The sequence below is a fragment of the Arachis ipaensis genome, chromosome B9 (assembly GCF_059453495.1).
Source record: "Arachis ipaensis isolate K30076 ecotype BB chromosome B9, ASM5945349v1, whole genome shotgun sequence".
NCBI lineage: Eukaryota > Viridiplantae > Streptophyta > Magnoliopsida > Fabales > Fabaceae > Arachis > Arachis ipaensis.
In genome coordinates, this window is record NC_142444.1 from 159,763,456 (window position 1) to 159,779,272 (window position 15,817).

A 15,817-nucleotide genomic window follows, 5' to 3' on the forward strand; every position below is an offset into this window, starting at 1 on the left:
ACTTTTAAATCTGTTATGTTGATTATATTTTGAAATTTTTCTTCTTTTGGATTTTCTTTTTCCTTATTTCTTTGAAATTTTATGGATACTAGTATTTCTTCAAGCATATCTACTATAGAATTTAATTGTGGGTTAAAAGTATGATAAAGATGTGGGGAATCATTTCCATGATAACATTTCTTAGAAATTCCGTGTGAAAAATAAGTTTTTTCAGGTTTTTGAAGTCCTTCAATAAAGCTTATAGTAAAATAAAGATTTTGAGAAAAATTATTTTGTATTGATTTTAAGAATTCGGTGTCATTACAGTTAACATTAGTTAAAATCATTAATTTTTGATCTATTAATTTTGATAACTTAATTATTTCTTCTCTTAAATCTTCTAATTTACTTTTTTCCATTAGGTGACGCTTTTCTTTGTGAAGAGCTACGGTTTTAAGTGAAAAGTGTGGCTTTAGAAAGTGTGGTTTAAGTAAGCAAATCTTTAAATCTGTACAGATTTAGATTTGTACCATATAATTTTCTAATTTTAAAAAGATCAGCTCCTTTTGCAGAGCACAAAATTATTGTCACTACAATACATTATTTTGGTACATAAATAATCCTCCATATTTGAGTAACCAAAACTGAATTTGACAACCAACCTTCATATGCATTATTACAATTAACATAAAGTACATTATGTGATCACTGTAGGCTTCTCCCTCCCTGTGAAGTCTTTGAGCTTTGACAGAGATAGTGCTAAATCTGCATATCAATAGAAAAATCAATGGTGTAAAAAATGATAAACAAAACAGTTAATACCAAATCTGCACATCAGAGTTACTGGCTTGGAAATGAATATAACCTATTAATGGTTTTAAGGCAACTTGAGCATCAAGGTCATGTTTGGAGGCATCAGGTTCAAACTGTTCAATGTAAACTCTAACAGTTGCACCTGCAGAACCAGTTCCCTGAAAAAATATAGCAAACATTTGCATTTAATTGTACATAAATTCCAGTATGGATTTCAGATTCTTGAGGGAGAAATGGTGGGGAAATAAAACAGATGTCACTTACTGATAAACGATATATAATCCTCGAGCCATCAGTAAAAACAAACCGAACGCCTTGTTTTGATACCACGCTTCCGTCTACCTACACATTTAAATAGTTGGATCCAAATCAAGCAATAATCATAATTTCTTGACCTTAAACTAAAAGATGTAAACCAATGTGAAAACTCACAGGATCAGTGTATGTGAAGTCATCTGCAAATTGGAGGACATAGCTTCCTGCAAGAGAATTTCACAGTTATGATATACACAAGAAAGGATAATCAAGATTAAGAGAAATTGTTAGTAGCAGCTTGCTTACCATACTTATCACCAGTCTTGCTCTTTGATGCAGTCTCTCGTAGGTATGCTACCATTTTATTGGCACCTTCAGATTCACATTCCTACATGAAGGAGATGGATTTGTAAAATAAACCATTACACTTAACCATGCTCATTTTACTAAGAAAATCAAAAGATAAAACTGAAATGCCAAGATCATGTTACAAATGAAACTTCAATTGCAGCCATGATGACACCTACCTCATAGTCATATCTAGAAAAGAAATTTCTTCCATAAGTTGCCCAGTGTTCCTTCACAACATCAGCCACAGAGATCAGTTTCTCCCCTGCCTTCTTGTCTTTGTTGCGGTGCGCAATAATAGAAAGCCAAGCTAAAACAGCCCTGTAAACACAAGATACACAACAATTTTTCTTTTCTTGGAGAACACATAGACTTAACCATTCTAAATGGTCAACATTGTTTTTCAGAATTCTAATAATTTCAAGATATACCAAAGTAGTAGCCCGGAAACATTAAACTAAATCAAATTATATAAACTTAAAAAAACATGTGGAATACTTACCAGATGCCATCCTTCTCACGAATGTGGTCAGAGCCTGTTCCAAAACTCTCTTCCCCGCAAACTGATAACTTCCCAGCATCCATAAGATTCCCAAAAAATTTCCAACCAGTGGGGACCTGAACCCAAGTCCATCTTTGTTATTAAAGAACTATGGTTATAAATATGAGACTCCATTTAAAATAGTTTTAGAAAATATAAACAATTATACAAAATAACATAAATTAAAACATGCCTCAAAAAAGGGAAGGTTCAATTTCTCTGCAACACGATCTAGAGCACCACTTGTTGGCATTGATCTAGCAAGACCCTGAAATTAAAATGAAGGAAAATGGCATTTTTTTTCCCTGTAAAAATTTATACCTAACAGTAAAGAGTGGATACAATTTCTACCTTAACACCATCCTTGAAGTATGGAATTGCTTCTCTTGCATTGGCTGCAATAACTGCTACAGAATCTGAAGGAGTTACGAAGAAACATCTTCCTAAAATCATATTTCTATCACCATCACCTGCAGAAAAAACAATAAAAATGAAATACTTGAACAACATTAAGTAAACAGACAAAACATTGTCGTGCAAGCATACATCAATTGCATCTTCTGCAATATGTTGACAATTGTGGTGGACCCAGATTACACGAGATAGATCCTTTCTCATAAATGTACCATAACAATATTTGCACAACAAATACAACATTGAATTTTAATAGTTTACTGAGGAAATTAGATGGGGAGAAACAAACAAAAGAAACTCATGAAACTCACATACCATCACTAGCAGCTCCAAAATCAGGACCATTTTCAGCATACAAAATGTTGACAAGATCCTTTGCATATCTGTCCAATGAACAATCCATCAAATATATTTTTCTCGGGTGAAAAGACAATTTTATAAAATAAAGAGCTAAACTCACGTTAGATTAGGATCAGGATGACCATGTCCAAAATCTTCCAAAGGGATTCCATTTGCGATTGAATCCTACATTGCATAATTAAAACCTGTTATCAACAACTACAAATAAATTACTTTCAACTCATTAAAAATGATTTTAAAGGGGCAAAACATACCGGACTTGCACCAAGTTTATCAACAAAAATAGGTTTGGCATAAGCGCCAGTAACTGCATGCATTGCATCAAATGTAAACCTGAAACATAAAAAAGATGTAATGAATTTCAAGACTGAGACTTTCATAAATTGTGAGCATAATAACCAGCAACATACATCAGCCATGATATGCTCACTTTGTTCAAAACATGATAAATTTTATATATGGAATCTTAAGAACAACCAAGAAAGATTAGACAACCAAAAGAAGACATGCAAGATCCAGGAAGTCAAGCCATAAGAATTGCAAGGAAGTCAACCTCTTTAGTTACAAATAAGATTGACTAAACAGAAAAAACTAGACACTAAAAACCACAGTGCATTAAAAGAATAAATTTTTTTTGTCAAACAGGAAATCTCAGTATTATTGAGAGCAAGGTATTAGACAGAGAACTTCTTTCATTAATGCCACAGTAAACAAGAATATGTGAAACAACAATTGTAGACAATTAGAGCTGCAAAGCAGAAAAGAAAAAAGGAAAAAAAGGGACAGATAAACAAAGAGACAAAGAGGCCAAGGGGAGAACCAGATACGAAACAAAATGGGACATGCAATCCCATAATGTTAACATTAGCAATTCAGATATGAAGAAAATTGTACCTAAAATCTGGCCTTGATATAAGACTCCTTATTAGCTGAAAATCAAATACACTCTGCACAGATGTAGAATAATGAATAAATAAAATGAAGCTATAGCGCTAAGATCAAGTAACATGAACTGTCCTTTTAGATTCTAATTATACAGACAAATTATTCTCACCTCCAGTAGCTCCAAATAGTCAGACACAGGGTCTATTACTTCAACACTGAAGCTTCCAAACTTTGTAACCCCAGTTTTTGATAAGTCAACATCAGGAATGTCAGCGATCTTTATCTCAGATATCTGCATGAATGCAGAATATCTAAGCCCAATATCATAGAAATTTCATTAAACTTTTAAGGTAAGAAAAGCACAGGTCACTAGGTCATGCTCCTCCATGAGTATCCCAATCAATATCAACTATTTTTCTTCATGCCTAGCTCAAGTTTTATGTTCACCAGAAGGAAAAAAAAAAAGATAGCACATGTTAGTGGCTGATTAGAGTAATCCCGCATAGGAACAGGCTGATGATGCAAAATAGTGTGCAAGATTTTAGATGCATTAATAGCACCATTCAAGAAAAAAAAAATGAAAAAAGAAAAAAATCACCAACAAATTAATTCTGTAGAGTAATGTAAGGAGTTCAAGAAGAAAGATTAAGTGCTAAATTGGTAATGGCAATATTACATGAGAACTTTCATCCTCCAACGAGACAATATATGATCAAGTCAATAATTTCAAAGAATAGAATAAGGATGCAAAAAGCAAGACAGCATGACAAACACTTACAGATAGTGTGTTTCCATAAATCTTGTCAGTGATGGATTCCGGAGCAGGCTGTCCACTACTGTAATTAAACTAGGGTAAATAAAATAGGATTTATCAGAAACACCAACTGGCAAACTTACACACAACATGGAAATTGGCTACAGATATATCAAGACAAATCTTCTTTATGCGACAGAGCTGTATTTATTATGTTTATGGAATACCAAATAACCTATTAGTCAATTCCCATAATTAAAAAATATTAACTCACCTTAATACCCCAATCATATTCCGGCCCTCCAGGATTATGGCTAGCACTCATAATAAATCCACCATTTGCCTGTTAAAGTATAAGGAAATGAGAAAAATGATTAGCAAGTGAGCTGAAAAGGTATATGCTAAAATACTGCAGGATAAAAAGGGAGCTAGTTAGATTGGCTTGCCTTCTGCTTCCTTATCACAGCAGAAACAGCTGGTGTTGACAATATACCTTCCCTGTATTAGAAAGATAAGTTGTCCTCAATTTCTATTAAGAAGAGAGTCAGGTTAATACACACTAGAAGAGTGTGAACAATAAGGTGATGCACTAGTCCATCAAAGATTTTTTATCCTTATGATGATGTCATTTACTGCCATCTTGTGTTACAAAGTTCTTCACATTTGTTGTAGAAAAATTCATTGAAAAAATCAAATGATTAAGATGCTTACTGTCCAACCAAAATTTTTCCGACACCATTCCCGGCAGCAATTTTGATTATAATCTGAAGTGAATGAGAACAGCAGCAGAAATCAGATACAGGGTAAGCAATTTTCTTAACAAAATTAAATTTGATAGCTAAAACAACACATTCAAAAGCTTAACCTGCGCAGCTTCCCGGTTGAAGTATCGACCATCACCTCCCAACACCAATACACCATTCTTGTAATCCTCTGGAGGCAAGGAATTAAACAGTGCCTATAGATGCGCAAATGTTTACTTAGATGAAAAAGTAAAACTATGTATAAAACATGTAATTATACACCCCATGGAATCCTACCAACCTGTATCCAGTTTGCGAGGTAATTTTCTTGCATAAACACTTTCACCTGCAAAACAATCATGCATATAATCATAAGTGGAATACCACTATCAGATTTCGATTTCTAGACCTACTGTTATGCCAGTAAATACTTGCTTTCCCTACACTATAGCTTTTGAACTCATTATCAGCTAACTAGTAAACAACAATATAAGCAAAACTTATCAATACAATTGAGAAAAATAAAAATAATTGCCAAGTGTGGCGAGTTATAAACATGCCTAAGCACAAGATACTAGCTAGCATAAGGAGGTGTAAGAATTTCATTATTACACAATTAACATAAATATATACACAGAAAGCTAAACGCCCGACGGATAACAGTTTGATTCTATTACATTGTCAAGTCTAGATACATTGTCGATCAATAACTTTACCAGTCACCTAAGCAATGATCAGTGAAAACGGAAGAGAGAAATCCAAATAAGAGCTTTTTGATCAAGCATATTTGGAAGAAAAATTCATCGAAGGAGTCAAACGATCACCTCGGTTGATCAAACTTGAAACTCCAACGAAGATAATTATATGATTTATGAATAGAATAATGTGCCACGAGTCACAGATTCTATTGCTACAAACAACAAAGGAACAAATCTCAAATCTCACATTTCAACAAAGACAGAAACAACCAAATACCTTTTTTCGAAGTCCACTGGTACCGGTCTTTTGCCCTTCGATTGGTTTGGTTGGAATTGAATTAATCTTCAGAACACAAGAAGAAAGAGGTTAGAATTCCATAGCTCATCGGAAAACAAAAGAAAAAGTGCGAAGAGAGAATGGAAAGAAAACCTTAATGCCTTCAGGTTCGGCAATGGTTGCGGGAGAAGAAGAGGATGACGATGAAGTGGCTCTTATTAACGTTGGAACAGAGCGGATTCTGAAGGGAAGAAGAGGCTTTCGAGGTTTGAAGGAATCACCATACGAGCTGGAGGGAAAAGAGAGGATGGATTGTTGGGGTTTAAAGGAAGAGAGGATGAAGCTGTTAATCATAGAAGAAGAGAACGCCATTGTTAATTTGTTACAAGACACTCACACTGACACAGCTGAGTGATGTTGAGCTTGATTAAGTGATGATGAACTCATTCTTTGTCTCTATTTGTGTTTATTACAATAAAATCAACTGCTAAAAATTAGCTTCTAATATAAAATATATATATTAAAAATAAATTAAACTATATTTATATATATAAATATATTAATGATTAATTTTAATTTAAAAATAATATTGTTATTTAATTTATATATGTTTTTCTCTTTCTAATTTTGATATGATATGATATTTATTTTATTTTTTAATTTTAATTTTTGAGCTGAGAGTGTGAGGTTTGAGGTGGGATACAAATGAATGCCACATGTAAAGTGGGGCCACTTATCTTTTTGGGTTCAACCGTTCAAGTTCAACAAGATCATGTGATTGTCACCAGCTTTTGAAGCTCTCCATGATTTAAGATTAAGCAACGTCTTAGGTTCGTAGATTAAGGAACGGTTAAGATTTACATTTATTACAGATCCCCTCTTGGTTCCTGACAACTGCAAATAGCTAAATACAAGTCGTATAGATCGCTTTCAAGGAACTAGTTACCCGTCCTCTCCGCGCAAGGGATTAATATTAGAATTATAGATTCTGTAGGATCTTTCTAAATTTATTTTTAAATCAATACAATTTTTATGTTATATAATTCTTTTTTTTCAAAAGTGCATATATATATTTGTGTGTGTATATTTGAATTAATCTCTATTGTAAAAAGAAAAAGATTATATTAGATCCATTTTCAGTTTTAATTAAGAAAAAAACATATTACCTAATCCAATCTAGACTTATCAGCATTAGATAATTTAATTTTTTGCAATTATATCTTTATTTTAATTTTAACAAAGAAATATTCTCCACATCCAAACAATTTTGCATCCAAATTCATCTAAGCAATTTTAGGTCACGCACTTTTTTCGCTTTCTTCTTTCCTCACGCTTCTTCTCTTCTCCCCGAGCTTCTTCTTCTTCTCACGCTCGTTTACGTACGGAGTGTCTTTTTCTTCGTCTTCTTCTTGACATTCCTCCTCCTCCTCATTCTCTTCGTTCCTTTTTCTTCACGTGTTTTCTCCTTATCGTCATTCTTTTGTTATTGTTGCTGCAGTATGTTTTTCTTGTCTTTTCCTCCTTTTTTTTCCTTGGTGAAGAAGCAGTAGAAGGTGAGGAGGAAGAATTTTGAATTGCGCAGAACAGAAATAAACCGAACATGTTATTATGGTGAAACAATTGTATAATACAAAATAAATGAAACATTATCCATTATATAAATTCAAATTCGAATAACTTTCTGCATAATGAACCGAACACGTACTCATGGTGAAACAATTGTATAATATTGAATGAACGAAACATAATCGATTATATAAAATCAAATTCAAACATATTTCTGCATAATGAACCGAACACGTACTCATGGTGAGACAATTGTATAGTACTGAATGAACAAAACATAATCTATTATATAAAATCAAATTCAAACAGCTGCAATGGGTGTGCATGGGCCGGGTGAAACCGGGTTTGATGTGACCCAGATCCGGCCCGAAATATATACCGGGCCTATTTGTTAGACCCGAATCCGACCCTAGACCCGATGAAACCTATACACTTTTGGGCCACGATTATACCGGGTAAAAACCGGGTGAAAACCGGGCCGTTAACATTATATTACTTTGATACCTTCTTGTAAGTTAGCATGTAAAAATATCCAAATTTCTAAGACTCCAACCATTATTTGACATGGTAAAATTCACTTAGAAAAATATAATAAGAACTAACTCTTCTCTAAAATTAAAGTATAACCATAATCAATACTAATATTGCCTAATAACACCAAATATTTAAATCAATACAAATAACACAAGATTATGCATTAGTCTAAAGTCTTATGCATTTTAAACATAAAACATTAACTTATAGTCTTATATATAATGACTAATAACACAAAATATTAAGGTTTATAATACTTAAATTTCACATAATAATAGCCATCATCCATCACTAATAACACAAAATATTAATTGTGTATGATGACCGGGCCACCGGGCCGATTTCGGGTGACCCGAACTATGGCCCGGACCCGACCCGAAATAATGACCGGGTCTACTTTTGAGACCCATACCTGGCCCTAGACCCGATGAAATCACATCAAATTAGTCCCTAAAGTGTTCGGGACCAGGGCGGGTCTTCGGGTCGGGCCGGGCCATGCACACCCCTAAGCTGCATAATGAATCGAACACGAACTCATGGTGAAACAATTGTATAGTATTGAATGAATGAAATATAATCCATTATATAAAATCAAATTCGAAACACCTCTGCTACAATTTAGAGATTATCAATTCAATTCAATTCAGATTTAAAATATCTGCATCCATTCAATCATTTAAAAAAATAATCCATTAGCAAAATGTTAGTAGGGTTGGTGATGACAATAACAAAAGAGGAAAAGAAGAAGTAGAGAAGGAGGAAAGAGGAAGAGGAGGAGAAGAATATGCGTGCGCAAAAAAGGAGGAGAAGGTACACGTAAATTTGAAAAAGAAGAGGACAAATGCATGTATATAAAAGAAGAAGAAAAAGAAGAGTAGGAAAGAAGAAGAAGAAGCTCGGAAGAGAAGAAGAAGATAAAACGCGTATAATAACGCTCTTTTAATGAGAATAATTTTTGTTGGTATTCAACCTACTTGAATAAAACTTAAATAAAAAAAATACTTAAATATATAGCATAACCTTTTAACAAAGTTTAATCTTTCGTACTCATACAACAACCATATTTTAATAGGATACCATTTTTTCCCGACGCAGCATCAAAGAAGATGCAATGGCGATTGTCAATTGTTTGTATGTGTGCACTTTGCACCGTCAATTCATATCAATATCCATCTTAATCATTTTCTTAAATATTAGGATATTTAATTATAATATTTTTCAATATAAAATAATTTTCTAAATACATCTAATCACATAATATTACTCTGCAAAAATAACTACTTTTTAAACGATATAAAACATTTTACACTATGTCCATCAAAATTAAGATATTCTTTTAATTATCATCATCTTATTTGAATCATTGAATGTTCGATAACATTAACATCAGTCAAAACATATAAGATCGAATAAATATAGAAAGCGGGAATAATTGAACCAGAGATTATGTTAATCTCCCTCACTATCCATGAAAATATAAATAAATAAAACATAAATTTGACAGTGTTACTTTAGCATCCCTTCAAATATCTAACAATTTATCTGCCATAGTTTTCATCCTTCCTATGTAATGGTTTCCTCACGCACAGCGATTACAGGCCTAGGGCAAGGACCATCATTTGTGTGGTTAATTTTTTCCTAAATTCATATGATTCCAATCACATTTCCAGCTCCGTTATCAAATTTTCTCTCGTAGGTTTCCTTCCATTGTCCACAAGTATAACTAAAGAATGCAAATATACAAATGGGCGCCTTCAATTCTCAAATCTAACTATATAACTCCCTTGATAGACAACATAGTGATAGAAGATAAAAAAAAAAATATCACCTGAAAATCTGGATCGGATAAGAGGAGCTCTCATCCCTTCTCCGTATATGGCATGCAGCAGTTCGTTACCGAAGAGTAAAAGAATAATCAGCCGAAAGTCACTGAGTACTTCTTATGTTTATGCTCAAGATATTGTGGAATTTGTCTGCTCTGTTGCTTCTTTCTGTAATCCGTTATCGAGAATATTCAGAATATCATTTGGTGGACATCTGTCAGCAGGGTTCTTTGCAGATGTTTGGCAGAAGCATTCGGGCCAAGAATTTGTATAGAAAGACTCCGGAGAAACTCGTTTATGAGGTTCACCAAAATTGGTTGTAAGCATGACTTTCCTAATAGCTTCTTCAAAACCTGCTGTACGCCCATTCTCCCTGTCGATGAAGATAGGAGCAAGAGCTTTTCTGTCAGGTCTGATTGTAGTCCGAAAGCCATAATAAAGGCGATGCCCGAGGAGGTTGTTCGCAAAGTTGCTTGGGCCATCATATGTTGGCATGAAGATGTCAGAAAGAAGACAGACCATGTAATCCACAGCAGAACCTGCCAATCCCCTAGTGTTCTGAACAAGCTCTTCTGAGTTTTCCACTGAAGAATGATTCTCCAGTCGAGGGAACAAACTTCGAAACGGGTTCATAAATCGCTCCCCACCAAATAGTTCACCAGCAGCTAGATATATTCTGGTAGAATTGTCAAAACCCAGTGCACGTAAAATAAGACCAACCTGCAGTAATTATAATCTTCAAAAGAGTTAAGTCCATCCTCCTAAATAAAACACCGGTATTATAATCTTCAAAAGATTCTAAATTTGTAATCAGCATTCAGCAGCATGATTTTAAAGGTTAATCCATTCACCAGACACAATCAGTGTAAAAAACGCTCAGAACAAACTGATTTTACCTCCTCTGGAGTCAATGGGCATTTCCCAATGGCCCTTCTTTCATTATAGACTAGTCTTTTTGGTGCAAAGTTTTCTTCTCGGTACTTCTTCAAAATCTTTTGCTCCTCAGGTGTAAATATATCAAAGCATCTACAATCATATTCATATTTGACATGAGTAGGTTCGCAACAGAAGAATTACATTTTATTTTAAAAGAAGTTCATTTATCTACCAATAAATCAGTCTTCAACCAGCATTTGTCAAACAATCAAGATACTAATGGGAAGGTATCCCTGGACTCTGATGCATACATGAGAACTTAATGAACTCCAATTATGACATCAAAAGTTCCCAACTGCTACATACTTCAAACCATGCAGCTAAATTTGTTTTGAACACATCAACCCCATTGATTAACATATGCTAAAATAAGAGAGCATGCCAGAAGCTTCCCCTGAATCAAAACCATGGTTCTACTGAGTAAATTTCCACGTTATCACTTGATACAGTTTCTCCAATCCTAGGTAGAATCTCAGTTTGACAACATTGCTTTCAAGTTTCAACACAAGCTAAAGACAGACACTCTCCCCTGCCCCAAACCCATCTTGATAGCCCCTTCATCTCTTTCATGTATTTCTTTTTTTTTTTTTTTTTCACACAGACACAATATATATATAGTTGCAATTAACTCAAATCCCATAGAGATGAAGCCAATATCTATAAAGAATCAGAAAACTACAAAAGCCAACACTAAGTTTTTAAGAAATCAGCAAAATAATTGAGGCTAAACTGTCTGTACCATCAAAATTGCCCTATAAGAGATACACCATTTAGAAAACATACTGGGGCAAATATGCTTGATAGTAAATCAAATATAAAAATCCATCATAAATTATAAATTGTCAATCAAGAAATATGCAATGTTCTCCAGGGATCCAACATTAAAGAAAATATTGATACAATACTTTTAGAGTAGCAATTAGAGAACCAATGTAGGTACATTGATATATGGAAACTCTCCTCATTTTAACCTACTGACAAATTTACCTACATGGCTACACGATAATCTGACAAAACATGGTCTACACACTGAAAATCATAGCCTATGCATAGAAAAGCATGCAATTAACTCTTGATTGGGGGAAGGCACAAAGCACCATTTACCCAATGTCCAAGCTCAATTGATATTTGATAAGCATGCACCAGCAGAGATAATTGTTCAGTGTTGTAACACAGATAACTTACCCAGCAAATGACAACATATCCATCTCAAACCGAAGATGTATGGACATATAGGGGCCTTGTGCACGTAGCTTATCAACGATTGATTGACTTAGCTTCATGATATGCGGCTTGAACCTTAAAGCATGATAATTAACTCTGCACCTCAACCTTTGGTACTCAGGATTGTCAATTTCTTCAGCTAAGCGATGTGAAAAGGGTGTAAGATAGATGGCACCATGTTCCTTCATTTTCTTGAGAGCATCAGTCGTATACCAACTTATGGGAGCATCTCTAGGGGGACGCATCTGTATCAAAATATTCAAACATTATCCACGAAATAGACATAATTTCCAACTGTTAATCAATGATCAAATTATCATAGCTACCTGTAATGCTTTTATTTTCTTCTTTTTGCCATTTTTCTGATTTTCTGGAATGCTTTCAACAATCTTTACATCATACCTCAGTGTCTTGATGAAATGCTCAACATCATAGATACCATGGAAACCACTGCATAAAAAAGACAAAAGAACATATTGTACTTTGACATTGCTTCACGACAGTCGATTAAACCAGCTTCTCTACAATCATAAAAGGGGATTCCGCATTTTATGTCTGTTTAGCTTCGTCTCCAAAAGATTCAGTTTGTTTTTAACTAAAACTAAGACTGGACACTATTACAAATATGTCATTACAAATTAGCTAAGGTCAACCACCTATAGATTTAAGGCACTTTTTTCAGAAGTATTTTATCAAGTAGCTAGCATTTGATAATAGCTACAACTATACAATATACAAATTTAAATTTATGGAATTAATACAAGTCAAGTACTACCAAAAAAAAAAAAGTTAAAGATTCCTTGATGTATTAACAACTTGAAATTGATTAAACTTTGTCAATATAACAACAATTACTAAGCCTTGTCAAACTAGGTGTGAAGTGAGCAAAATAGATCAGGTAACATCATAGTGTTCCATCATAAATCATATTCATGTTTATATTCAAACCGTTAACTTCTACCTCTAGCAATGTAAACTAATTAACTAAAAGTTTTACTTAAAATGCACAATAACATATATGTTCACGACAAACAACTTAGCCTCTTTTTGTCCTTCCTTTCCCAAACAAAACACTATCTGAATTCAGAATCTGAAGAATAATACGCTGTAGGTCAGAAGTATGTGAAGAATTAAATTTAAGATACTTACCTGTCGTCGTGCCAAAATGAGTTTGCATCCAACTCTGGTAGAACCAGCGTAGCATTCATGATTCGAGCAGCAAGAACAGCATTAGATATCTACACCACGGAAACACAATCTATCAGCATAAACAGAATAGCAGCACATATAATACAGTTTACAGTCGTAGGGAAAAGGTACAAACTGCACTACGCTGCTGATTTAGCCCACCATTACATCGAACACGCAAATAGCCGTTGCTCTCAGTAGGAGGAGCTGCCAAAAACATCAAATTATCATCAAATTACAGCAACAGAGAGTTCCAGAATCTTGCATGACATAAGAAACAGTCTGTAACTACAAGAACAGATAGATACGGGGCCAATGGGTTCGTGGTGCCGAAGATGGCTTCCAACCACCAGAATCAGCATTGTTCCAAAGTTCTGCTAAACGGATCTGTTGTTCAATCAAAATAAAAAGAAAAAAACATGAAACTACGTATCGAGAACAAAAAATCGCTAGCGAATCTAAACATTCGATAGAAAATTCGTAAGATTAAAAAAAAAGTCTGAGTGAGGATTTGCACCGACCTCAGAGCGATAACTGGATGGAGCATTTGAAGTTCCAGTTGAAGAGTAGAACAAAGATACGGTGCAGATCAAGAGCACCAGAGCTGCAACCGAGAGCTTCACAACCATGGCCTTGAACCCTGACCCTACGCCTTGCCTTGCATGCTGCCTGTGAAAGCCAGCTCTGCAACAAATGAACAACAGCAATACAGTGATTTTGATTCAACTCCGAAATCAAGGTCACAATCGAGCTTGAATCTATGCGTTACTTCATCCCCTACCTCCTCATGGTTGAGATCCAATGGCTCTGTTCTTCTACGGATCCAGAACTTTCACGTTATTATTCGGTAGTGGACGAAGGTGAAGTAGGGAACAGTAGTTGCTAATAATGGAAGAGAAATGGATGCAGTGCCAGAGCTATCATATGTGGCGCCAGCAGTGGCGGTTGTCGGTGGCGAACGGCGGTGGAAGATAAAAGGCGAAGTCACTGTGAGTGGAAAGGCTTCAGGAAAATTAAAATGGAAGCTGGCTTCGTGCAAGCCACTGGGCCCTATTATGGGCCTCAGTTTTGGTTTAGTAAAATGGCCACTGTTAAAAACAAATTGGATCTTATTTAAAAAAAAAATAAAAGCTTAAACTCCTAAGACGTGACTGAGTGTGTACACTGAATATTAGTTGTTGTCCAATCTATCATACATTCATACTAAAAAAAACTCCTAAGACCAAGAACAAAAAGTTTAAACTCCTTAGTCCTTACCATAAAATATAATTAATTACTTTACCAAAAAAGGAAGGTATAATTAATTAGATACTTATATATATATTTTTAAGCTAACAATGCATATGAATTTAATCTTATTATTGATTTTAAGATATAGCAATTAGATATCAAAGTGAGACTATTAAACAAAATAATAAAGATGGTCAGATAAAAAGGACATCAATTTTAATGATATTGATGAGATATAAATGAATAATGAAATTTATTTAAAGAGTTTCAATACTTTTGAATATGAAAATAATAGTATTTCAATAGCTCTAACTACACAAATTTCATATATCACTCTATCTATCAGTGATACTTCATCTTTTAAAGATAAAAAAAAAAAACAAAAAAGCAAATGATAAAAAATTATTAAAATTTAAACAAGTTTCTGTAGCAATGAAAGAAATTATACAAGCTATCATCATTACAAGATTTCACTTTTGGAAGAATTTTAAGTTATTTGAAGCAATTCATAATTGAAGTGTATAAGATTATAAATTTTTTGAAATTATTGAGTGATTTATTGAGCATTTTATTTATATTGATATTTTTTTGGAGGTCCAGAAGAATTATATTTAAGATAGTTACCTAATAAGTTAGGTCGATTTTATGCTTAATAATTTCACAAAGCTTATATGCTTTTTGAAGTTAATAAAAATGGTAGATTAGGTAAAATTAAAGTTAATAAAAATTATATAAATACTATTCTTTTTTATTTTTTAATATAATATATTAAATAATTGGATAATCAAATCGGTTTGATTTTACAATTTTCCAATCTGATATTCAAACCAATTAAAATTAGGTATAATAAGATTTTTTTATTCATTTTAACTATCGAATTTAATACCCAATTTAATTAAGTGACTTTTTTTATTTAAATTAAAAAAATAATATTTATCGATTTAAATAAACGTATAAGTATTTACTAAATTACATTTGGAGTCATATCTCGGATATAATGGGAGAAACCGAAAAACACACGTATTTCGGATGCAGTAACTTTGATTTGTGATACGGGACGCGCTGGTCATATCCTAAGTGCACTCGAATTATGAACAAAAGAGCATCTCAGATACATTGCATTCGAGATATGCTCATATTCTGACATGGGGCACTGCATCCAAGATACGTGCAAGGAAGCAAAATAGGGGCACTGCATCCGAGATATAGTCAAGATCTTATGTTATAAATATATTGTATGCTTTTTTTA

The 15,817-nt window shown here is 33.7% G+C and overlaps 2 protein-coding genes across 3 annotated transcripts; both read right to left on the reverse strand.

Moving 5' to 3' along the window:
• Positions 1–502: 502 nt before the first annotated feature.
• Positions 503–6,586, reverse strand: LOC107617523 (phosphoglucomutase). Its single transcript, XM_088497966.1, has 22 exons — positions 6,221–6,586; positions 6,068–6,133; positions 5,394–5,438; positions 5,215–5,307; positions 5,061–5,113; positions 4,796–4,847; positions 4,624–4,692; positions 4,374–4,442; positions 3,765–3,887; positions 3,605–3,657; positions 2,965–3,043; positions 2,811–2,875; positions 2,666–2,733; positions 2,288–2,406; positions 2,130–2,204; positions 1,898–2,013; positions 1,575–1,716; positions 1,354–1,435; positions 1,225–1,271; positions 1,057–1,134; positions 845–950; positions 503–744 (listed from the first exon to the last, which is right to left on the reverse strand). Exons 1-22 carry the CDS (start codon positions 6,437–6,439, stop codon positions 677–679), a joined length of 1,887 nt encoding a protein of 628 aa, XP_088354092.1. The 5' UTR covers positions 6,440–6,586; the 3' UTR covers positions 503–676.
• Positions 6,587–9,596: 3,010 nt separating this feature from the next.
• On the reverse strand, positions 9,597–14,437 carry LOC107617522 (O-fucosyltransferase family protein). Of its 2 annotated transcripts, none has more exons than XM_016319294.3 (9): positions 14,120–14,437; positions 13,860–14,022; positions 13,647–13,725; positions 13,475–13,545; positions 13,300–13,388; positions 12,477–12,600; positions 12,112–12,395; positions 10,887–11,016; positions 9,597–10,710 (listed from the first exon to the last, which is right to left on the reverse strand). In XM_016319294.3, the coding sequence occupies exons 1-9, from the start codon at positions 14,125–14,127 to the stop codon at positions 10,120–10,122; spliced, it is 1,539 nt and encodes a 512-aa protein (XP_016174780.1). In that variant the 5' UTR covers positions 14,128–14,437; the 3' UTR covers positions 9,597–10,119. The 2 variants fall into 2 exon arrangements, with proteins under 2 accessions (XP_016174780.1, XP_016174781.1); XM_016319295.3 differs by having other exon boundaries at positions 13,631–13,725; positions 14,120–14,365.
• Between the last annotated feature and the right edge of the window lie 1,380 nt (positions 14,438–15,817).

Coding starts and splice junctions, on each gene's coding strand:
- LOC107617523 (XM_088497966.1), bottom strand. CDS start 6,439: ATGGCGTTCTCTTCTTCTATGATTAACAGCTTCATCCTCTCTTCCTTT. Junction 4,848..5,060: donor GGAAAAATTTTGGTTGGACA/GTAAGCATCTTA, acceptor TTTCTAATACAG/GGAAGGTATATTGTCAACAC. Junction 1,272..1,353: donor CAAGACTGGTGATAAGTATG/GTAAGCAAGCTG, acceptor ATTCTCTTGCAG/GAAGCTATGTCCTCCAATTT.
- LOC107617522 (XM_016319294.3), bottom strand. Junction 13,726..13,859: donor CATCCAGTTATCGCTCTGAG/GTCGGTGCAAAT, acceptor ATTGAACAACAG/ATCCGTTTAGCAGAACTTTG. Junction 12,601..13,299: donor TCATTTTGGCACGACGACAG/GTAAGTATCTTA, acceptor TTTTTTATGCAG/TGGTTTCCATGGTATCTATG.